The sequence below is a fragment of the Lissotriton helveticus genome, chromosome 4_1 (genome assembly GCF_964261635.1).
Source record: "Lissotriton helveticus chromosome 4_1, aLisHel1.1, whole genome shotgun sequence".
NCBI classification, from domain to species: Eukaryota; Metazoa; Chordata; class Amphibia; order Caudata; family Salamandridae; genus Lissotriton; species Lissotriton helveticus.
The window spans coordinates 2,050,969,960-2,050,993,222 of record NC_136063.1 but is presented as its reverse complement, the minus strand read 5'-3'; the positions used below and the strand labels follow the sequence as shown (position 1 = coordinate 2,050,993,222).

The 23,263-nt window shown below is 43.3% G+C and overlaps 1 protein-coding gene across 1 annotated transcript in view; it reads right to left on the bottom strand.

The window, feature by feature from the left end:
• Positions 1–23,263, bottom strand: part of MCTS1 (MCTS1 re-initiation and release factor) — a 151,125-nt gene that overhangs the window by 54,831 nt on the left and 73,031 nt on the right. The window contains exon 4 of the mRNA XM_078688737.1: positions 13,270–13,403. Coding sequence (XP_078544863.1) covers positions 13,270–13,403 — 134 coding nt within the window. The remainder of the gene's footprint in view (positions 1–13,269; positions 13,404–23,263) is intronic.

The window sequence follows — 23,263 nt, the reverse complement described above, 5'->3', positions numbered from 1 at the left end:
TTATTAATGTTTGGATACGGTAAGTATAGGTATAGGGGTATGTGTTTTGGGGTACTGAGGTATATGTTTTGGGGTGTTTGGGTATTTTAAGGGTTCAGATATAGTTATGGGATACAGGGGTAGTTTTAGGGTTTAGGGATAGGTATGGGTTTTGGGGTACCGGGGTATTTTTAGGGTTCAGGGCTAGGTTTGGGTTTTGGGGTATAGGGGTATTTTTAGGGTTCAGGGGTAGGTTTGGGGGCACAGGGGTATTTTAAGGGTTCAGGGCTAGGTTTGGGGGTACAGGGGTATTTTTAGGGTTCAGGGCTAGGTTTGGGTTTTGGGGTACAGGGGTATTTTAGGGTTCAGGGGTAGGTTTGGGTTACAGAGTTATTTTTATGGTTCATGGCTAGGTTTGGGTTTTGGGGTACAGGGGTATTTTTAGGGTTCAGGGGTAGGTTTGGGTTTTGGGGTACAGGGGTATTTTTAGGGTTCAGGGCTAGGTTTGGGTTTTCGGGTACAGGGTTATTTTTATGGTTCATGGCTAGGTTTGGGGTACAGGGGTATTTTTAGGGTTATGGGGTAGGTTTGGGTTTTGGGGTACAGGGGTATTTTTAGGGTTCAGGGCTAGGTTTGGATTTTGGGATACAGGGGTATTTTTAGGGTTCAGGGGTAAGTTTGGGTTTTGAGGTACAGGGGTATTTACCGGGTTCAGGGCTAGGTTTGGGTTTTGGGGTACAGGGGTATTTTTAGGGTTTAGGGATAGGTTTGGGTTTTGGGGTACAGGGTATATTTATAGGGTTAAGATGGGTTAGTGTTTAATGGTGTTGGGGTATTTTAAGCAGTAAGGGTGGGTTATGATTATGGGGTACAGGGGTATATAAAGGGAGCAGGGTGGACACCCGGAGCTGGAATGTACAGAACCTGGGAAGAAAAAACAATGAAATATTGGGCACAACGCTCGCTTTTTTTCTCTCCGTAATCCAGCGCCCCACACACGCCCACAGCACACGATAGGAGACATGGCATGAAGGGCGGAACGTACCACACGCCCCCAGTGTTTGTCACGCCCCCAGCACACGCCCACAGCACAACGCAGACACGCCCACAAGGGACTACTTTGCTGGCACGGTTCTTTTACCTTTTAAATGTATATGGTGGGCGTCTGCATAGCCTATGTCCTTCTGCTGCAACTGCCCTTTCCAACGCTGTATTGGGTGTTGCGATTGGTTCTGTGGTTCCTGAGATTACCTGCCTCAAAGGTTTGGGCTCTCTCTTTATTATATTAGTAAAGATTAACCAGGTTCAAGTCTCTGCGGGATGATCAGCATCGCGTCTGATTGCTATGCCGCGCTTGGAACACAAATAAACGTACAATTAACACTATAATAAAAAAAGCTGGTATTAACAGCAAAGAACAAAAAGAAAACCTGTTTTTATACTCAGTCTCCGGCCAGCCTGTCAAACCCTGAACAAAAGGGCCCGCATCGCTGCCATCACTGCACGCCAGCCCCGGGGGTGGGGGAGGCGGAAGGGGGCAGGAGAAGCATTCCCTGGGTACAATGAAGGGGACGGGGAGGATCCGGGGGCCAGCGGCCGCTCGCTCCTTGGAGGAAAGGACGGCTGCTTCTGTCGGCAGCCCCGGCAAGGGGTGACGGCCTCTGCTTCGGTCTCCCGGTGTCCAAATAAATAAACAAACAGCCAGTCAAGTACGGCGAGGGGGGGGGCCTGGTAGTGAAAGGGTGGGAGGAAAAAACAAGCATGCTGCCTTCCGTGAAGCCGGCCAGGAAGTAAGCAGTCATCGGCATGCGGCGGAGACGCTGGCGCCGTGTGCGCGCGACTGAATCCACGCGTGGCCAGCTCTTGTCGCTCCTCTCCCATTGAAAATGCTGGGCGGTTGCCCAAGCTCTGGTCTCCTTTGCAGGCTGAAACGATTACAATAGTTCTCTACGCGCGTCTCTAGGCCGAGACCTAAAAAGCACCTTATGAGCAAGATCCAACTAGAGTCGTATTTAAAACAAAAACCTTACTTTGCTTTAGCAGAAAATAGTCTCAAATTACAAACGCCAAACTCACATCTACCACCCAAAATATCCAATGGACTCATAAAATCCATTGTTATTGTTTCTAAGATCATTCCTGTAATATAGTGCATGACTAGGCTCCTGATCACCCTTGTAAAGTGTGTTTGGGTACACAAAAGATAGGATAACTTTGCATGCGTCTCCCATGGTTTTATGAAGCACATAAGGTTGTTGGTTGCTTCTGTGTTTAGTGTTAGTCAGAACTCCTGTCTCCCGCTCTCCCTCAATATCTCGCTCAACTCCTCCTCAGAATCAGTTCCCTGCAACACTGATCAACCGTTCTTAGTACGACATTGATACCCAGTTGAAGCTCCAGTGCTCCACCACCCACATGGTAACTGCAAACTTCTCCCTGCGAGCAGCAGAGTAGACTGTTAGGATTCGCACTCTCCCAACCGCAATCCCCCCAGACCCCCTCTGAAACTGCTCCTTTCCTCCCTTTTAGTTGGCAGCCCCAGACTCTGTGATAAACGGATCACACTGTCCAACCATCGTGGCACTTATGCACCCTTGTAAAAAGACGATTTAACAGAAGTGAATAGGGTATGAACTTGTGCCAGCAATAATGCTCCACTTAACTATAGAATGGGTTTAGCTCTCACATTATCTACTTCCAAACGAAAAGTGGAACATGCAGTGTTCTCTGGCGCCCTGAAGTTACCAAGCAGTCGCCACTCTCTGCTCACTACTGAAGTTCAAGATAACACCAATCGGTTCTTAGGAAGACAGTAGTCAGAAGACCCGGTCAGCGTTGGCAAATGAGGCAGCTGGGGGGGGAACAGGTTGGCAACATTACTTTTTAGTGTGAATTATTATGCACCGGTGCCTGCCGCCTGTGTCTTCTGCTGTGGATGTAATGGCAGGGTATTTACCTCAACAAGCTGCCAAGATACAGGAAGGAGCCCCTACTCCGGATAAGAACTTGAAATTGAAGGTTTAGATAATCTGCCCACCATGGGGTGTACAGAGCATTTTGGTCTAGAGAGTGCATCCCCAGATGCACACTATTTTCTATAAATGGCACAGGAGAGTACATCATCCCGACCCACGTGGCAAGAGCAAGAACTTATGTTAATTTGCCCCAGATTAACTGGTCTCACAGGAGACCATACCTCTTCACGTAAAACTGGAGACTGGTTTGGGGAAGTCATTTGTCGAAAGAGGCTCTATGAATGACTGTCCCGAAGGAAAGGTGACATGTGTAAAAGAGAAAATTAAGAAACTCTAGGGCAGCCTGGTGATGGCAGAGCAGCAAATCCAACAAATGAGGGATTTTGTGAAATTTTTCTGGCTTCGTAATTAGGGAGATGGAAAAATCTCAGGACTGTGCATTTACCTTGGTCTTTCAACTGAAGGTGAAAGTGGAGCACCTAGAGAACAATGCAAACTCTAATCCCGGCCCCATGATACACCGCCGTAAAAAAACGTTCTCCAGAGATTTTCCTTTTTGATTTGTGTTTTGGATCATTAGAGAAGTAATTTAGCTTGAGTAGACACTGCTGATCCGGGCTGAATTTTCCCCGGACGACATTTTAAAAAATGGCAGATGTGTTGCAGTGATGATGTACTATTTCAGGAACTGTGAGGATTTGGGGGATCAAGTAGAAACAGAAAATAACTCCTTAGAGCAACCCTTCCATCACTTCCCAAAATGGCAGCTATAGAGGAATAAAAGACTGATACACACCAAACAATGTTTATGATCTGAATTATGGAGAAAAAAAATATGCTGATCACTCCCGTTTTAGACACATTTTCATAGTTCACTTTGTTTCAGCAATCGCTTGTGGTGCATTTGCAGAATGTTGAACATTTGATTAGATTTTATCTACAGGTAAAAAAAATTTGTAGCACAGGTTTTGCAAGTGCATAGACGTGTAAGTTCTGTGGGTAAAGGCTTTAGAAATTTCATAGGTTTTAGCACCCCATCATTCCAATCAATATCTTTCCAACCAAATTCACATGGCTCTTCTCTACATATGCATGATCCAAAACATTTACACATTCTCTGATCAAGTAGAACGCGTTTTAATGTGCTCACTCACAGAATATGGCATCAGTGGAAGGTCACTTAGCAGGATTGATCTCTTGAACGCACTGTCCCGAAGACTGTCAAATGTGCGACATTCAAAACCTGTTTGCCACACATGCCCAGGGTATTTTTCTACATCTTTAAAGTCACATTCCTCTTCTCCCTCAGCAAATCCTTATAGAAACTTCATAGGTTAAGCAGTTAAAGCTCCTAGCTTTGTTCTAATTGTGCTCATAGTTTAATCACTCGTAAGAATATGTGCCTAGATAAGAACACTGGGCATCTCTAGGTCAAGTTTCTTGTACATAATATGAAGCAGGATTAAGTGTCTTTTCTCGACCTGTTCCATAACATAACCATAACTGTGACAATCCTTGACTTATGAACATTGCAACAATCTAAGTAGCACAATAAATAACGTGTCATTTCAGGGCTCGAAAAATCTGGAAAATGGTACTAGTCCTGCGTGTCTAGTACCTTGGAAAATCTCCTTGACTCAACTACAACCTACTTGACCTCCGTCTCTGAAAACGGAGCAAAAGTGACAAGTTAACAAGATTTGAAGGCATATTTATTGCTCAGTCCCTTTGTGAGCAATAAAAATGCCTTTAAATCTTATCTTGTGACTTTTGCTCCGTTTTCAAAGACAGAGGACAAAAGTTAGTTTGTCTTCCTACTCGCCCTTTCTGGCGAGTAGGACCTAAAAATAGCTCGTCCTCATCCATTCTCCCTCACAAATGCGAGTGGGCGAGTGGATTTGTTGAGCCCTACATTTGACAATACAATGATTTGATTGGAACCATTTCAAACAGCCCACTCAACATGTGGCACAACACGAAAGTCAGCTTCCTCCAATTTGCTGTTAAGTTCTTGAACAATGTTGACTGTTCCTTTTGAATATATCTCTGCAGTCACCAAATCCTCATTGACAATCATTCCACTTGCAATAACTGGAAATTCAATGTTCACTGAAGCATCAGCAATGTTTTGACGAGTTAACATCTCCAAGTTAATCTTTTTCAATGTTGATGACCAGAATTTATCAAGTTGCATAGATATACATGTAGAGCTTTTGATGCAGGTAAGCTCAACTGTTCCACTTGTAAACATTTGTCGGATTCTCTCACTTTCCTTGACAGATAAATCAAGATAACCATCAAAGATAATGTGCAGTGCTTGAAAGGTGCACAATGACCGATATCTGTAGAACAGTCTGAACGACCTCTGGAGATTTGCATAGATGAAATCTTGACCAGTCACAATTGTGACAAACAGTCCACAACAACAGCAGTTTTAAATAAGGAAACCGTTTCGAATTAAAAATCTTCAGGTTAAAGTTTTTTTCTTTTCCAGAGCTCATATACGAGTTTGTGCTTCACTGGTTTGGTTGCAGTATCTCTATCAAATAGTGCATTTGTTAGAATAAGATCATGAAACCGAATGTCTTTAAAATAATTCGCTCCTTTCTTTTGCTACATCCACCTCTGTGCTTGCGAAAGTTGTTTTTATAAAACTTGTTTTGTAGTGGCTGGTTGGACGAACTCTTACTATGGCAATCAAAGCGTGGAAGCTTAGCTTTAGTGATTATGCCAACCATCTTTGTCTCTTTCAATACAAATATCTTCCGCTTCAGTTTAGCATATAGTTTTGATCCATGTTCCAGGACATCTAGTAGACATGTCTTTGTATCGTTATCCACATAGTGTTTGGTCATGAAGTTGTGTAGTCGCAGAGGCTCAGTCATTTCAAAGGGGGTTTCCCTGCTGCTGCATTATATGAAGAAGGCGGTCAACATATTTATTAAAACGTTCCCCTTTCTTCCCACAAGTTTGTGGTGAGGAACAGTTTCACAATGGTCCATTCATTTTAAAATTTGACATCTCTCTGAAAACATTGCAAATAGAAAGGACTTCATGGTTAACTCTTTGCCATTGAGAAACATTCACTTTTATGTGTCTGACCAACAGTTCCCTTGGAGGTGGTCTGTGATCTCTGGATCGTCTGTAGAGGTATGGTTTTACCACCTCTAGCTTCTTCAGTATTTCTACATACCAGGCCCATATCTCAGGTAATTTATGCAATCGAATTCGCAAACAGTAATCAGTGACTCTGAAGACTTCATGTGCAGCTCCCGATCACCTCCCGAATCAGCATGTACAACGTCTTTTTATTAGAGCCATCATATGTAAAACATTTCCTCAGTACTTAAAAAATGTCTTCACTTTCTTTGACAATCTCTATGAACTAGGTATTCAGATTTTTAACCGAGTGTATTTAATATTGCCGGGCTTTGCAGTAAGTCTTTTGAATGAAGTGCACCCTATGCCCTGTTGACTTCTGAGATAAGATATGCATAACCTAATTTGTCATTCTTGTTCCAGAAAGCATTCCAGTGCAACGTTTCTATAGCCATAGATATGATCAGCATACCTTGTAATGGATGAACATAATGAGTTCCAGTCCATACTGACTGGACAGTTTTGCTTCCCAAGATTTCAGCCTCAATAAGTGCATTGTCTATGCTACATCTACGTAGATAACTTAATGCACCGCAACTAAACTTTTGTCATGTGGAAAACGCGCATCACTGGATAAAGATCATTGAATCTACTGAACTGCTCTTACAAATGTCAGCTACAATACAGAAAACACCTTCATCGCATAAATTTGACAGGAAAGACTGGTCTTCAAGCGGAGCATGCACATTTAAAAAAGGTTTTGGAGCTTTGTATACTGTTGCGCAGTTTGTGACTGGAGATGGTATTACTAGGAAAAACTCAACCTTTTTCAGTGGGACAGTATTCTGGGAGATCAGATTTGAATTCCAGCCCATGGAGGAACTGTTTTTTCTTCATCCTTCAGTCTGCAAAATAAAAAGCAATTGAATAAATTCAGTTAAATCAGCATTAGGTAGAAAATCCATGCCCTCAGCCAGTTTGAAACTTTCTGGTAGACTGGGAGTGGGTTGATGGTTTGTTGTGATTTTGCATACGTTTGCAAAGCAGTTTGGTTTTAAGTTTGCAGCTTTGTTTGTTTATGCCTTCAGCTAACACAGCTTGTTTTCCAATAGGTAGTCTTGAACAAGCACCATGGCAGTATCATGTGTGCTGAATTTCCAGATAAAGAAGAGGTCTTCAAAATAAAAATGATCAAGAGCAGCAGTTTAAAATCCTTTCCTGGTAATGCGCTGTCAGATTCACAAGATTTACCAGCATGAGCTGCTAACAAGTTCCTGATCCATACTATGTCATAACTTGTTGAAACACAAATCTTATTCACTGATGATTAGCGCTCTACTTTTGCTCGTCATATACTGTGTAGCGGAGTTTTCTTTTTGCCATGATATAATTCATAAAACATGATTTGGAAAAGACAGAACATTTGCAAAGCATAAGCCTGTTGGTTCATGGGATTGTCTTTCACTTCTTTGCTTATATCTTCAAAGCCATCATGAATGTTGTCTGCATTTGTTCCGAACTCAAGGACTTTAGTTCGGAACAGTTATGCTTTGATGATGTTAAACAATGATAAAAAAAAATGCTATGACAACATCAGGCATTCTTGTTGACTCCCATGGTTTACGGAGTTCTGGGGCATCACAAACATTTTTTTCAGGACATTTCTTAAAATGGCTCCTGCCGATTTTCCTGTATGCTGTGATTTTATTTTGGTAGCAAGAACTTCAGGAGTCAAATCAGCTGAGACCACCATAAGTGGCTCATTCTTTTTTGCTAGACTGAAACTAATTATGTCATTGTACATTCTCACCTGAAAAAATCTTAATTTCATCATAATGTATCAATAGTTTCATTAATGCTGATCATTATTTCTCTGATATTACCGAGTGTGAACCCGTAGCCAGACATCAAGTGTAGGTTTAAAACTTCATTTGCATTTTCAAATAGTGCCAACTTAACTGAAGGTGGACGGTTACGTTGCTGCTGGGAGCTCATTGTACATTCTTATTTTCTAATGTATGCGCGCATGCGGTTAGGGAAGGCATACAAATTTACTGCAAATACATTCACCTTTATGTTTAGATCAGCTACTTCGATGAAAACTTCACCTTTGAAGAAACCAGCTGCAGATAAAAACATGTTTGCCCCTTGAGACTCGCAAACTCTGAACTTTGTTCTTTCGTCAATCCTAATGGCCCTTGTTGTGGCTAAACCACAGATAACACATTGAAGATCCTCTGCCTTCTACTCAGTTGTTGGAGGTGGACAAGGGGTAGCCATCGACCTAACTGGATAAGCATAGATATACAAAATACGAGAGGCAACATGAATAATTATAGAAGAACATATTTAGTATAGACAGATTATCGTAAGTCTTGAGGTGATGCAGAATTTTCCTTTAATGTATATTTCCAAAAAAGAGCAGCCAATGCGTATCACCTTACAAAAGGCTTCATCAGGGTCAATGATGGCATTGGGATTGATTGTCGTTGCTTTCTCAGAAGACTTGTTGTGATTCACTGGTTTCTGCTATTTTTTAACCATTTTTTTCCAGGCTTATTTTTCCATTTTATATGACTAGAAGCACTTGTTACAATGATAAAATATTTGATCCCCTTCACCCATAAGTTTCAATCTTTTGGGAACTTAGCCTTGCCGTATTTCTGCAGCATCTTGAACTCTCTTCTGTCAAGCCGCAGTTAATGTTAGCTTTTCTTTTGCATTAGTTTGGCACATTTTTCTTTGTTGAAGGAGTCCTCAGATTTTGTAGTTAGCAACACTGTCAGGAGGTACAGATCCTCTGCTACCACCAGCTTCGCTAATGTTTACAAATTTGAGTCAATGGAAAACCTGAAACAAAAATGATATTAAAATAAATTACCAATATGATGGCTGAAACACATTATAGGAACGCCATTTGGAAAATGGCAGAAGGGTTGCTCTGAAGAGTTATTTTCTGTCTCTATATGACTACTCCCCCCCCACCTCCCCCAAAACCTATGTTTTGACACCAAAATGAAGTATATCAGTCTTATGGTTCCTGATATATTTCATCATCACTGCAACACATTCGCCATTTTTTAAAGTTTCGTCCAGAAGAAAATCAGCCCTAATTAGCAATGTCAACCTAAGCTAAGTTACTTCTCTGATGATACAAAAAACAAATCCAAAATGAAAATCTCTGGACAACTATTTGAGTGACCACTCGCAAGGTTTTCCACCTGCTTACATGAGGCTCCAGGGGTCTCATTACAAAGGAGGGGTCTACTGTTGCTTAAATTGGATCCAGTGGTGTTTAGAATGGACATTTCCTCCAGATAGTTCATTTGGAGAGCCTGTACTGATATCCAACTTTTCAGAGGAGGCAGCTGCCACTGAGTTCAAGTTCTAATAAAGATTTTGGAAAAAATGGCGAAGCGTCTATAATTTTGCTTTACATTGTACAATGTAAACTTCCAGAGATTGCTTTGAGATTACGTGCACGTCCATTCCTTTAATGGTGTCCTTAGTCAAGCCTCAGGTCATTTTATGGCTTTTAGTGTCCCAATTTCCATGCTGTTCAACTCTGATGTACTTCTGTATCGTACCGAAAGTGTAGTAACTCCCAGCATTGTACAAATTTAACCTGGTCAGGACACTGCAACAACCAAACATATTTTTGTCAAAGGATGACCAAATCAAGCTTCTGTTTCTCGCTTAGTCCACACATGTACAAATTCCTCTCTAACAAAGTTACTGAATGAAAAATGTCTGTTGTACATTTATATGAATTAACATTGTGAACATTCAGCCAGATGATGAAGGTAATAGAAGTTAAATGAATCTCTTACGGACAAATCTCCTATTTAGAAGTCAGAGAACCCATTTGGATATGCCCTCAATATGACTTAGAATTTGTAAGAAAGTGAGTTTCTGTTGCAGTACCACCCCCCACTTTTTGCCTGATACCCGATGCACTTTTTCCTTGGTGTGCCCTGGGTCCCTGCCAATCAGGTACCCAGGGCCTGTGTTCCTTCCCTAAAACTGTGTTACAACTAAAACCTGATTGGCATCTCTGGCCACCTGTCAGCCCCTAGTAAATGGTACCCTAGGTACCCAGGGCATGGTGACCGGAGAAGACCTCTAAGGGCTGCAGCACTTATTGTGCCACCCTTAGGGGCCCTGTACCCTGGCAACAACAGACTGCCTTTGCAGGCTGAGTGCCTAAGTACAGAACTAACCAAAGAGTCGACATGGCACACATCCCAGTGTGCCCTGCCCACAAACCCACTGCCCTGGCATACATCAGTCACCCCTCTAGCTGGGTGCCCTATGCCAGTAGTGTGGGCACAGGTGCATGAGCCTTTTGCCCCTACAGTACCCAGGGCCATTCCTGGGCACTGTAAGTGCAGTGATGCCATTAAGAGTATATGGTGCTGGGATGTTGTCATTACGAACTCCACAGCACCATAATAGCTACACTGACAAGTTTGATATCAAACTTCTCAGCAGATTACACCCACACTGATGCCAGTGTGGGATTTCATGTAAAATGCACTACAGAGGGCATCTTAGAGATGCCCCCTGAAACCTAACCAACAATCCACGTCTTGTCTGAGAGGCTGCCTAGGCTGCCACACAGCAGACATGTTGCTGGACCCCTGGGTAGAGAGCTCCCAGCACTCAGCAACTGGCCCCCACCAGTTCTGACCCCCACTCTGGCGGTGAGCCTGGCGGGAAAACATATGTCGGAAAGGGGGGCGGTCAGCCTGTGCCAACTCCACCCCTCAGGTGGGAGAGGCGAGGTGATGCACGACCCCGGGCTCCGGCCATCTTGAAGATGGGGAGCCATGCCCAATCACCGCTAGGCTCCTGCCCCCCTCCCACAGGAGAGGAGCAGGCTAGGGGGTGTACCCACCCCAGGACAGGGACCCATTGGTCCCTGCCCTTGCCCTACCTGTAACACCCCTAAATTTAGTATTTAGGGGCATCCTGAACCTTTTCCCACAGTTCCAGATTCCGAAACAAGAAAGAAGAACAAGGAACACGAAGACCTGCCGTGCAGCTGCTAAAAAGAGGAAGACACCAACTGACTTGGCCCCAGCCCTATTGGTCTGTCGACCCTCGAACCTGCTCCTGCAAAACCCCAGTGTCTCCAGTGGTCTGCAACCTCAAAAACCCCGGAGGACCTGACTGCCTTGTGACTCTGACTACCTGGGTCTCCCACGAGCAGTGGTACTGCTCAAAGCAAGTAACAAGCCCTGGCATCAGCCCGGGACCGCGAACCCTGCACACACTGCACCGCCAAGCCAGGCCTGTGCTGGAGTCAATCAAGACCCTGAGGACGTCCCGGCAATTCTGACCTGGAATCCAGTCCCCAAGGACCCTCCTCGACGACCCCGACAACGCCTTCAGCCTCAGGACAAAGGACCCCTCCCCCCCGACGCGACCAGCAGGGGGTAAGATTTCCCGACCTCAAAAGACACCCCGGCGCCCCACAGCCCCCCCCGTGCCCAACTCCTGGGTGCCTACCTATCCTCCAAGATCCCAACTTACCCCTCAAAGTGTTGGTCACGCCAGAAGATCCACCGTCCCAGAGCCTGCAGCATTTGTTCCCTTTTTAAGATCCCCATTGAACAACATTGAGCGCCCGACGGCTCAAAAGCACCCTGAACCCAGCCGCCCGAGTGCCCCTGGGAGTGCAACCTGAGTCCTATCCTACTTCCCCATTTGCCCTGAGCAAGTGACCAGGAGCCCGGCTCCCACAGCTGTGTGGCCTGCTAGCCAGCAGCCACCAACGAAGGCCCCCTGCCTCTCATTGGATAACGTTGGGCCTAACTACCTTTGCACCCAGCCGCCCCTGTGCCGCTGAGGGTGTACCAACTGTACCTACCTGACCCTGGGGGATCCCTGAGTCTATGCCCAGAACCTTAACTTCACCAGTCGAGTACCCATCTGAAAACCGATGACTCACTTTCCTGCCATAGGATAACATTGACTGGTTTGACTCGAAATTTCTTTTAAGTGTGAAGTTTTGAAACTTTAAAATATTTATCTAAAATCAGCCGAATAACGTAATTTCGAATTACTCACCTGTGATCAGGAGAGAAGCCAGTACTGTACCTTGTAGCCCAGTACTGAACCGCAAAAGTAATCACAACTGTGTTTGCTAGTAATCTACATTTCTGCCATAGGAAACCACTGACTGTTTTTCTGTGAAATTTCTTCTGTCTACTTTTGAAAAGTACAAATATTCCTTAAAAATCGTACCAACTACTAAAACGTAATTACTTACCTGTCTTAGGTAGAGACCCCAGTGCTGAACCTAGGACCCCCGTACTGGATTACAAAAGTATTGAGAACCTACTTCACCTGTGCTTTGAATTTCCTTCCATTGGATAACATTGCTGGTTTTTCACTCAAACGTTTTCAAGTGTCAACTTTTGGAATACCTTTATATTCTTTAAAAATCATTGCAATAACTAAAACGTTTTTACTAAACTGTTTTACTGTTCTACTAAACTATGCATGGCGATAGTACCAAAAATTAAGAGGGCCAGAAGTGGAGGACGACGTTTTTCTTATGTTGCCTCCAAAAGATGGAATGATCTTCCGGAACATATTAGGATGACAAAAGATCATCTTTCTTTCCGAAAGATGTTGAAGACTCATCTATTCCCAGCCAGATAATCAGTTCCTATCTGCACGCTCTCTTCTTAGCGCTGGGAGGCCCACGGGTAGCCATGCGCTTTATAAATGTCTCTTTCTTCTTCTTCTTCTTCTTTTCAGCTTAGACCAAAGGACTGAATTTAGGATCCAGTCCTGAAGTTACAAAAGTAATCTATAAAGTAATCAGCTCCATTTATGTAGAAAACCCCATTGAGCTCAATGTTAAATTGTGTTTAGAATTGTGTTGCCTACTGCAACCATTGTATCTATTGTGTTCACAAAGTTTGCCTCTTTGCAAAGTAATTACATGAGAGTCCTCATATTGAGAAAAGTATATTTTGATACCTGTTGGTTCTAAAAATAAAACCACTATTTCTTTGGATATAATCAGCAATATCTGAGCTTACCCGTCAACAAGCATGCATACTTAAATTGCTGAACATTTTTTGCTAAATCCCAAAACCCTCCTAGCAGGTCAAATAATCTCATTCAAGTCCCAAGACATTGACTTATATATGCATAAACCTCACCAACAAGTCCTAGCAAATAAGTCACAAAAAAAGGATACAACTACTGTGTCGGAGGCAGCAGGATATAATTTTGCACCGGGAGACGTCAGTCCTGGACACATGATATTAGCACCACTAAGGACAAACTTAATGGCTCCTTTGTCAACTTGCTGATGTGGTAAAATAAATGGGACTGAGACAGAAGAACAAAAGAATAACATTAATACAGGAGACAGATTGTCATTCAGAAATTAAATGCTGATCAAACACTATTAACATACAGTTCATTTATAAGATCTTCTCCATGGCATAGCAATGCATTAATAAGTACAGCTAACTGTTTGTAAATTAAGCATATTACTCATATTGAACATACATAATGACTTAAGAACATTTAATATATTCACTTCAAGAAGGCATTTGAAATGCTAGCACATAATCGTACGATAATTATTGAAGTTTTACAAACCAGAGCGGTGTAAGGCAGGTGCATTGTGCTTAAAGAGAAAACAGAAGTTGGGTCATTTCGGATAAAACAAAAATATAACAAAATATAACAAATGCAGTGAAGTAACAAGCTATCCATCTGTTATATTCAATGGCTGTTACAACTGGTAGAGGTTCTGTTGACTCGTTTTTGAGGAGCTTGTAACGTTGAGCTTGAACATTTGAGCCCGCACACACACACACTTTTGCCCTTCCCTTCACCCAATGAGAAACTGGTGTACCTTTTAAGTCTGTGTATGGACACCCAATCCCTTTTAGTACAGGGTCCCCCTGAACCACCCCTCCATTGTTTCCCTAATAACATTTTAGATGAAAGCAAACACATAAAACACCTGTTCCAAACCAAACAGCTATGTTGAAGCGAGGGAAGGAAGTCCCCAAATAAAGTCTACAACAGCAGGAAAAAGTTCTCCCAGAATTAGAGTGGCTATGGCACTTTAGAATCAGCACTCTGATGAGATGGCAATATACCTTTGGCCAACAGGGGAGGAAAGTATTGGCTCCTTCAAATAGTATTGGTCTTAGTCAACCAGACATTGATGAGGCTAGTAGCCATGTACAAGAAAGGAAGAATGTTTAAATAGTAGTGGAGTCTCTGCATGGTTGCATTCTACCTTCATAAAAGGCAAAGAAATCTGGGCTGTGTCTCGCTCATATACAAATTACTGGTCCACAGCATCCCGGACTCCTTCCATATGCTACTAGAGTGATGTGAGGTGGGGAATGGATGAGGGAGAGTGGGATGATGCACGTAGAGTCGCAGATAGGCTGCTATACTCGCTAGAGTTTGACTTGTACAGTTTAAAGACCCACATTGCATATGCTGGACTTAACATACTGTGACGCATGCAGAGCACAGACAACCCGTCATGTTTACGATGTGGTGTTGTTGAAGGGTGAGAAAGGAGACTTACTTCATACTGTCTGGGACTGTGCAATGCTTCGCCCATACTGGAGTTCTAATGAGTCCTCACTAGAACGGACCCTTGAGTGTCATCTAACTATCACGCCAAAGAAGGCACTCCTACATATCATGGATGAGGAGGGATTAACACCGGCTATGCCATGATTACGGAGACAAAGCCTGGTGATTACAGAGAGATATGACATGCCAATGGCGGCAACCTTCTGCCCCAGAGTTCGGACAGTGGCACGTTGGAATGTACCTGTTCTGCATACATGTAAAACTAATCTAAACAGGTGTGCAGTGGATAGCAGCGTAATTAGGAGGGAATGATGTAAAAGAGTTAGGATGTCGATTCTCAGAAACAGAAAGGGGGTGGGGGGCATTGTTGCCAGCAGCAAACAAAGATATATCCGGTAAATGTATGCTTTGTATTTTTAGCCTTCTTGCATTTCCTCTGTGTTCGAAATGTGAAACCTTTGATAAAGAAAATACGTCAAGTTCGCATTTTCAAAAGCAGTCAAATAAACATTGTCAAAAGCACCCCAAAGCCACTTAGGGGATAGTGTTTGGTTAGCTATCTAGCACCTACGATTACAAAGGCCAAGAAAGTTACAGGCACACTCTATAGGTTCCTTTCCCACTGAATATAGGATTGATATGGCTGACCCAGTAGCAGCCAAGTTAGTCCTGCCAAATGATCTCCTGGGCCATCTCGTTCTTAAGTCGAGCCTAGCGCAGCGCGGACACACTGCTCTAGGAAAACGACCTTTTGGAATCGCTCTGGCCTTTTCACACACTGTGCGTGTGAAAAGGCCTAGGGCTTTCGATTACGAGCAGTGGTGCGCAGTGTGCCATCTGTTGTGTCAGATTTCACACAAGCGTGCGCGCACCACTCTTGTTTTATGGTGCACCCTGCATGTTTGGTTCGATGAGGACATATGTCATTTGGTAATTTTTTACTTTATGCAGTGCCCGCTGTTTCTTCTGCACAATTGTAGCGTACCTTTTCGCTAAAGGATGCAGGGTATAATGTGTGCACATTATGATTTTCCTATATTTACGCTTTTAATAGCAGGCATTAACTGCCTCGGTCTCCTGACACGCCATTTACTCAGAGTTCAGTTAGTATGATAGTAAGCAGACATTTCGGCAATGAATATAATTTTAAATATTTTTTTTTTATTGGGGGCACAATGGGGACAGGAAGAACAGGTTATAAACCACGCATCATGTACATGTATTGTTCATGCATGGCCCACGGTTTGACGATTCTTTTGGCTAGGACGCACGGCTTGAAGAATTTGCCTTTTTTAATTTTCTCCTGTTCAGACAGTGGTATTGTGTAATGTTTAAAATCCCTGGGATTTTCTGCACGCCTGCATTGTCGAGTGCTGCCCCGGAAATGCAGATCAAGCACAAAAATAGGACGCCGTGCAGCCCGCTGTAAATCTCTAACCGGCTGACGATGATAAACATTAGCTCAGCATAACAGGCATTAACCCCTTTAGTGCTGCCGTCGGCCAACGGTCGTCGCGAGCACTACCTTGCCAGTACTGCGCACATCCGTTGGCCGACGCGTCCGCACCCGTTTCTTCGAACGTTCAGCACTGGCGCTGAACGTTCGAAGCAGTAAACGGGTTAATTTCCCAGCAGAGCGGCAGTCGCAGCCAAGACACAAACAGACGTGCATTTTACATGAATGAGGGGAATGACGCCTCAGTTATTCTCTCCAGCCAGCTTCGGGAAAGGCATATTTAGCCCGGCCTCTCATTTCAGGGGCTCTTCGGTGCTGCTTTCAAAGATCCCATGCACAGGCCGGCAGCCTTGTGCATAATGGCATTTGGGATCAGTTTAATCAGCACTATTTGTAGTTTCCTCTGCTGAGAATATGATGTAACAGAGTTGTTTTCTCGAAGAGCCACTTAAGTGCAGGTGGAAAGATAAATCCCACCCACCCATGCTGCCCTTGACTCATCTTTAGATATTACATTTTTAATACATAGGAAAACGTAAACACAGACACATTACCGCTAAAGAAAATACATAATTAGCTATATACTAAAATGTGATTCCCGTTTATTGATGAAATTTGGGTCCAAACGTGTATTCCTCTCAGTCATATTTATATAATAATGTTATGATCTTATTGGTCGAAATAAAGATTTCAAACAGAAAAGAATAATAATTTAATACCATAATGTACCCTGTCGCTGAGCAGTGCCAGTTTGGAGAACTATAGGTCGGGGGGGCCTTTACATGACCCCTGGATGACCTAATCTACAACCCTCGGGAAAGTGGGATTGGAACTCCCCTATCTCCTGCTTTTACAGTTAAGCCTTCCAGACCATTTCTTCCTCTAACTTGGAACAACGTTTTGTGTGTGTGTGTGTGTTATATGTGGTGGATAACGTTTCTGGCCAATGGCGATTTCCTTTACACCCACTGGTTTAGTGTTGCTGATGTGCAAAGAAATATTTTCTTCTGAAGCAAAATGTCAGAGTATCGCTCGTCGGGTGTGAAATGTTGCCCCCCTGTTCCTCATGGTGATGGTTGCCTTAGTCCGTTGTTCATCATTGTAGAATTGTAGCAAGTATTAAAATGTGAGTTGGAAGAAAGGAAAATGAGTTGGTCGAGCACATGATGAGGGACCCCGGGGTCAGGAAGCTTATGGGTTTTGGGCTTTGAAGTGTCAAATATTTTCAATATTACATGTTTATTAGCGGAAATTTTAGTTGCTTCTCAATAAAAATGTGCATGGAAGTGATAGAAGCTCAACTATCTGCAGGCCCGGTATGGCAGCATGCGTGCGCTAATTCGTGTTATTAAACTAGAAGAATGCACAGATTGTTAATTAATAGGGTTTGAATAGGATATTGTTCCTTCTATTTTGGATCTACACCAGGCCCAGGTCTTCAGTTGTGTAGTGGGCTGTGTGCTTGTACTGCCGAGTGTTCATGGAGATTATTTAAATGTTTTCTGTAGCTCAGAACAGGTCAGCTTGTGCTTCTTGAAAGCGCACACACACGTCTGTGCACGCTGTTAGTTATGCTTAGTTGATTTGCATAGACATGGTGTAAGTTGTATTTAAGGCCACTATTCCAGGGCAGTAACTCAGAGTGTAATTGTACAGAGGTAAACAAATGCTCGTATTTAAGGGCCAGATGTATCAAAGGGTTTCACCCATTCTGTGTCTATGGGAAAATGTGTTGATAGATATGGCCCTAAGTGTCTTCTGTATTCTAAACCTTTCTCAAATCCGTTAGTGTCAACAACTCTACCTGCTGATGCTACTACGAAAGCTTGTGGCATTTTTTATGAATTCTCCAAAATGTATGTACAAGTCAATTCATTTGAATACATTATTTTAAGAAATGAGAATCGTTCGGCATGTTTTAACATTTTTGATAATGAGTTTGTTCATACTTTTTTTTTTTATTAAAGTGCACTAGAATTATAGTGCTAAATAAATAAGATAATTAGTGGTTTGCTTTACACTAAACTTCGGTTTCACTGCTGTTGAACCAACAAATTACCAAATCGGACTTTAGGAAAATGCATTTTGCATTAAAATGGACTGCTAAATGAAGACAGTGCGCAATATCTTATGTTCACTTCCTAATCATTAAAAAGCACCAGAAGTAATTCACATATGCCACATGTGAGAACAGGAAAAGTAGCAGAAAAACGAATCATGAGAAATTAGAAACCCCGTTAACTTGCATTGGGGTGAAAGTAAGTGTTCGGCATTAGGTAGGAGTATTTGCATATATGTGATGCTAGAATATAACAAGCATTGGCATAGCCAATATGTCTCGCCTTTGGGACCTTATAAGTGTTTAGCCATGCAACAGTTGATGTTGTTGCACCAAGGATATTGTGTTGGATAACTAAACACTTTTAAGGTCTTAACGGCGAGACCTATTGGCTATGCCAATGCTAGTTTATTTTTGTTCCTCAAGCCCTATAACGAACCCAGTAGAACTGATAGACCTCCTTCTCCAGCACAAGTGGCTTATCATGTGGAATATGAAGTGAAAGCCATTCTGGACTCGACACACATCAGGGGCTGAGTTTATTACCTAGCAGACTGGAAAGGATATGGCCCAGAGGATAAGTCGTGGGAGCCAGATGGGCATGTCCATGCTCCATGTTTGGTTCACCTAGTCTGCTCTAGTCACTCAGACAAAGCTCAGCCAGCTAGGTGGCATTGAAGGGGATTTTAGGGGGTAAGGATGTGGGGAAAAAACGGTCATGCATGGATTGTCACAGATGCTCACCCCCACTCACTGATAGTTTTGGGACAGTATGTTGCTCGCTCTCTGTGAGAGAAATCACTTTGCCCAGCATTTTGTCTGTCAGGTGTGCTGCCAAGATCCCTCGCGTCCCCAAAAATCAGCAGAGTCAATTTTGTCACCATGTGGCCACCCCAAAAGCCGTGACCATATGCCCCATAGGAGTGGCAGACTACAGAAGGATGCAAGGATCCCGAGGTCTATAAAAGAAACACTTAGTGAGTGTCCAGGTGCCTGGCTTTTCTCCCTGTTGATGACAGAGAGCCTCTGTTGGGGGACTGCTCTTTACCTTTGTTTTTGTCTCTCCAGTCAAGATTATATTGAAGCCAGACATCAATAAAATCATCCCATACGTTTTCTGTTTGCTTCGCTTTTTAAAATGGGTTCAGTGACGTCACCTCAAAGACTTTATTGAATCCTTGGAATTGTTCAAACTCTCCCAGTGTGGTCTTGGGATGCTCCAGGTTTGCGATATCCAGGGGGACCTAGATAGAACATGTTTGCATTGGAGGGGGAGGAGGGGAGGAGGGGAGGAAGACTTCGGCTGGGACCTTGTACTGTCCCCTGCACCTATATACAGACATTCTATCATGCTCTCAAAGTCGCACTGTAACAATTGTCTCTTAGGCCACCATAATGTTATATGCAGATCCAGGTTGTCTGATCAGTGTCTCAATTTGTGGAACATTAACAAATGCCACTGGACATCGGAACAAGACCAGTCTCATGCCGATTCTTTTGGCTCTAACCAGATAAAGGTACTGTGTCATTACCATGTTCAATTTTTGCCATAGTAGACCAGTTACTAAAGTGACTAAGGTGCACATTTCTTTTCCAGTAGAATATTACCATTCATGTAAACAAAAAAAGATAGATAGTTTAAACTGATATAACAGCAGAGAGTAACAGTAGTGGTATGTTCTGTTTAGGGAAAAGAAACATCACAGATATTCCTATTTCATCCTCACCCCTCTTCGACATTAGGGCCAAGTGCAGTCTTGGATGGGTTTGGCACCATTGACTAGAAAGTAGACTGGTGGGTTCCACAATCGTCCTGCAACAACGTTTAGCGCTACAGTTTATAACTAACTAAAAAATCTCCCTCCCTTGATGACTCAGGTGCAGGAAATGAGAGGATCTCTCCTCGTCAGTATGAATATAACAACTGAGTCCCTGGGCATCAGTGCTAGGTAGGCTTACGAGGATGTTTCCTGAGGACAAATTCGTCTTCTTCCCTGGATAAAGCACAATTACTTGGACAAATTATTACATTCAATTGTAACAAAAAAAACACTTTTAATGTTGTCAAGTTTTGGTCACCATCTTGGAGCGAATGCCTCTCAAATCTAGATCTCTTTCTCCAGGATACTTTAAGGTTCACAATTGAATTTAAGCACAATATGGCTTAACCTAGTATTGTCAGAGAATTTCTGGAGTTCCATTATGATCTACTTTCCAGCACGGAGTGTTTTGGTCAAACCTTCCAGGTTCTTGCCGAATTTGAGAATCCAAGTCTGCTGTTTGGTAGTTGCTTTTGTTCCGAGAACTGAGAAATTTTTCACCACTCCATGGTAAGACCTCATCCCTTTTGTGTTTAAGGTGTGCTTATCTAGAGCATTTAAGCTCAGATAAGCCCAGTGAGCAAAAAGCATCTCTTATTAGCCCATCAGTAGTATTTTAGAGTTGTTTTGTTTAATTAGGCTACAAACTTTCAAAGTTTAGGTTCAGCCACAATAGCTTATTTTAACTGATAGCAATGCACAGGTTTATGCTGAACCAAGAAGTTGATCTATTGGGGGGCGAGGCCAACTGCCGGGAGTAATGGCCGCACATTAGCGTGGCTCCGGTGCAGACAGGCCTAGCCCATGCTTTAGCCTGACACTAATCCTGCACTGAAAACCACAAACCGTGAGGGGAAGGCGAGCAGCACTGGGAGACAAAACCTCGGGGTTTAAACTCTGTTCTAGAACGACGATCGAGACCCAAGAAGTGAGTGGCTGTATCGTCAGCGGTGTGGGGTGCTTTGGTTGCCCCGCCCACAAGTGACAAAGACCAGGGTGGCGGTGGAGAACCTGGGAGTGTTTCACGTGTGGTACGCGCCCTGGTCAACGCTGGTGACCCCACAGGGACGAGTGCTGGCGGAGATAGCTCACTGCAATGACACAGAGCTGACAAATAAAGCAGCCAATAAAACTGGTACGTGCCAGCGCAAGGGGAGGGAACAGTGGACGAGTGTGTTAACTCTTCAAGTGATTACAGCGGCCCAGGAGGCACGACATACTGTAAAGACGACTCCGTACACAAGCTGTCGTCAGTTACTTTATTTATAGTCGACAACACACCAGGGGCATGTCTGCTCGGCAAGGCAGTCAGCCCGTTAATCACCAACTGTCATACACAGCCCGGCTGTCAACATTCCAGCTGTGGGCTGTCCAATCACGCGCTGGGAAGGCTCGCGCAGGGCAAAGGAAATAAAGAAAAGACCAACACAACACATCTCCTTCCCTATAAACAAAGGAGGGTTAAACAACAGAACCCCTCCCCCCAAGCAGTAACATGTTCACAATTTTCAGTCAAATACAAAGTCTTTATATTTGCCGGGTTTGCACCGAACTTGGCCATAACTGCTGGTGTTTTCACTAGCTTCGACCACATCTTCCATGGGCCAACTACCATAATCCATGGTGGACGTGCGTTCCGCATTAACAGTGTCATCCGTTTCCTTAGAGTTGGCATCACTCTCCACCCCTCCATCGTCGCTGGTTTCATATTCCGAGAAGGTGCCACTTGTTGTTGACCTTACCCGTGGCTCCACAGGGTAGTCGGAGTTGTGTGTCCTGTCCCTTTCAATGTATTCCAATCCTTCCCAATATTTCTTAGTAGTAGTACTTGTACTTGCCTTGGGCGCACCTATGTTATTGTCCACACCTTCCTCCTCTTCATCGAACCAGTCCAAGTGGTGTATGCCCATTTCATAAATACGCCTCCTTTCCTTTTGTTCCATTTCTTCAGTTCTATGACACCTTGCCATCCCTGAAGCGTGCCAAACGTTCCCATCACTGGGTGCTGCAGAGTTACCAAACACTTCTACCTCCTCCAAGGGCGAGGAATATACATCTTCCTCTTCAACTATGTGTCCACTTCTTTTAATCCGCACTTTGTCTCCTTCTCTTATGGACTTTCCTTTGCAAAGCCTGCTCCTCACATGTGTCTCTTTGAGATTAACTTGTGCGTTCTTAATTTTTTCCTTAATTGTTTCCACAGACCATCTTGATGTTCTAGCTTGTTTTAACCATCCGATATGGTCTTTTGAAATGGGTGTTCTACCTCTCATTACTTCAAACGGGCTTGCAAATGTCTCTTCGCCCGGAGTAATCCTATACCCCCATATCATTTCCTTTACTTCCTTCCTCCAACATTTCCCACTTTTGTTGGCAAGTTGGATGGTTCCTTTTATTACTCGTTTAAACCATTCCACAGCATCATTCTCTGCCAGATGACAAATTGATGTAGTTTTGTGGTTGATGTCATTCCTAGTAATAAACTCTTTGAATTTCTCCGAGGTGAATTGTTTGCTATTGCCACTTATGATAACTTTCGGTATACCTTCCCTGGTGAACACATCGTCCATGAACGTTAAAATGTCAGACGTGTCTACTTTCTTGCACACTTTTATTTCTGGCCATTTAGACAGATGGCCCACCATAACTATTATGTACACCTTTTCATCATGCCATCTTATTGGACCAGTTATGTCCACACCGATCCTCTCCCAAGGCATGATTGGGCACATCAAAGGTTTTAATGTTGGTTGGGATGGAGTTAGTGATATATAAGCACTTTCGCAATCCTTTGGTTTTTCAATTTCTTCTCTAAATTCATTCTTTTGCATTATAGGTATGTTTGGTACCCTGTGCAAGCTGGAAATTGCTTTCTCATTGAGTTTAATTTTGTCTTGAAAGACTCTTAGCTTACCGATTTGCCCCTTGATTTCACTTGGGTATCTTTCTTGTATCTTCTTGTCTCGCGCTATGTCCTGTCGTACTACTAATACTGGCTCTATGCGATTAGGGTCACGGGTAATGTCCAACTTTCCCTGATCTCTCCATCCTAAAACTGACGGACCAGTAACTGCAACATACAATTTACTGTTCATTTCTATCTCCTTGAAGATGAAGGGTACCTCTATGTATCCCAGCAGTCTAACGGTCTCCCCAGTAAAAGTTTTCAATGTAATGTCTGGTTTCTCCAACTTTTTACTCAGAACTTTTTTTAACTTTTCATCCCACACTTTGTGGTTGACAATGGTGCATGGTGACCCAGAGTCTGCAATTAATTCTAGTTCAA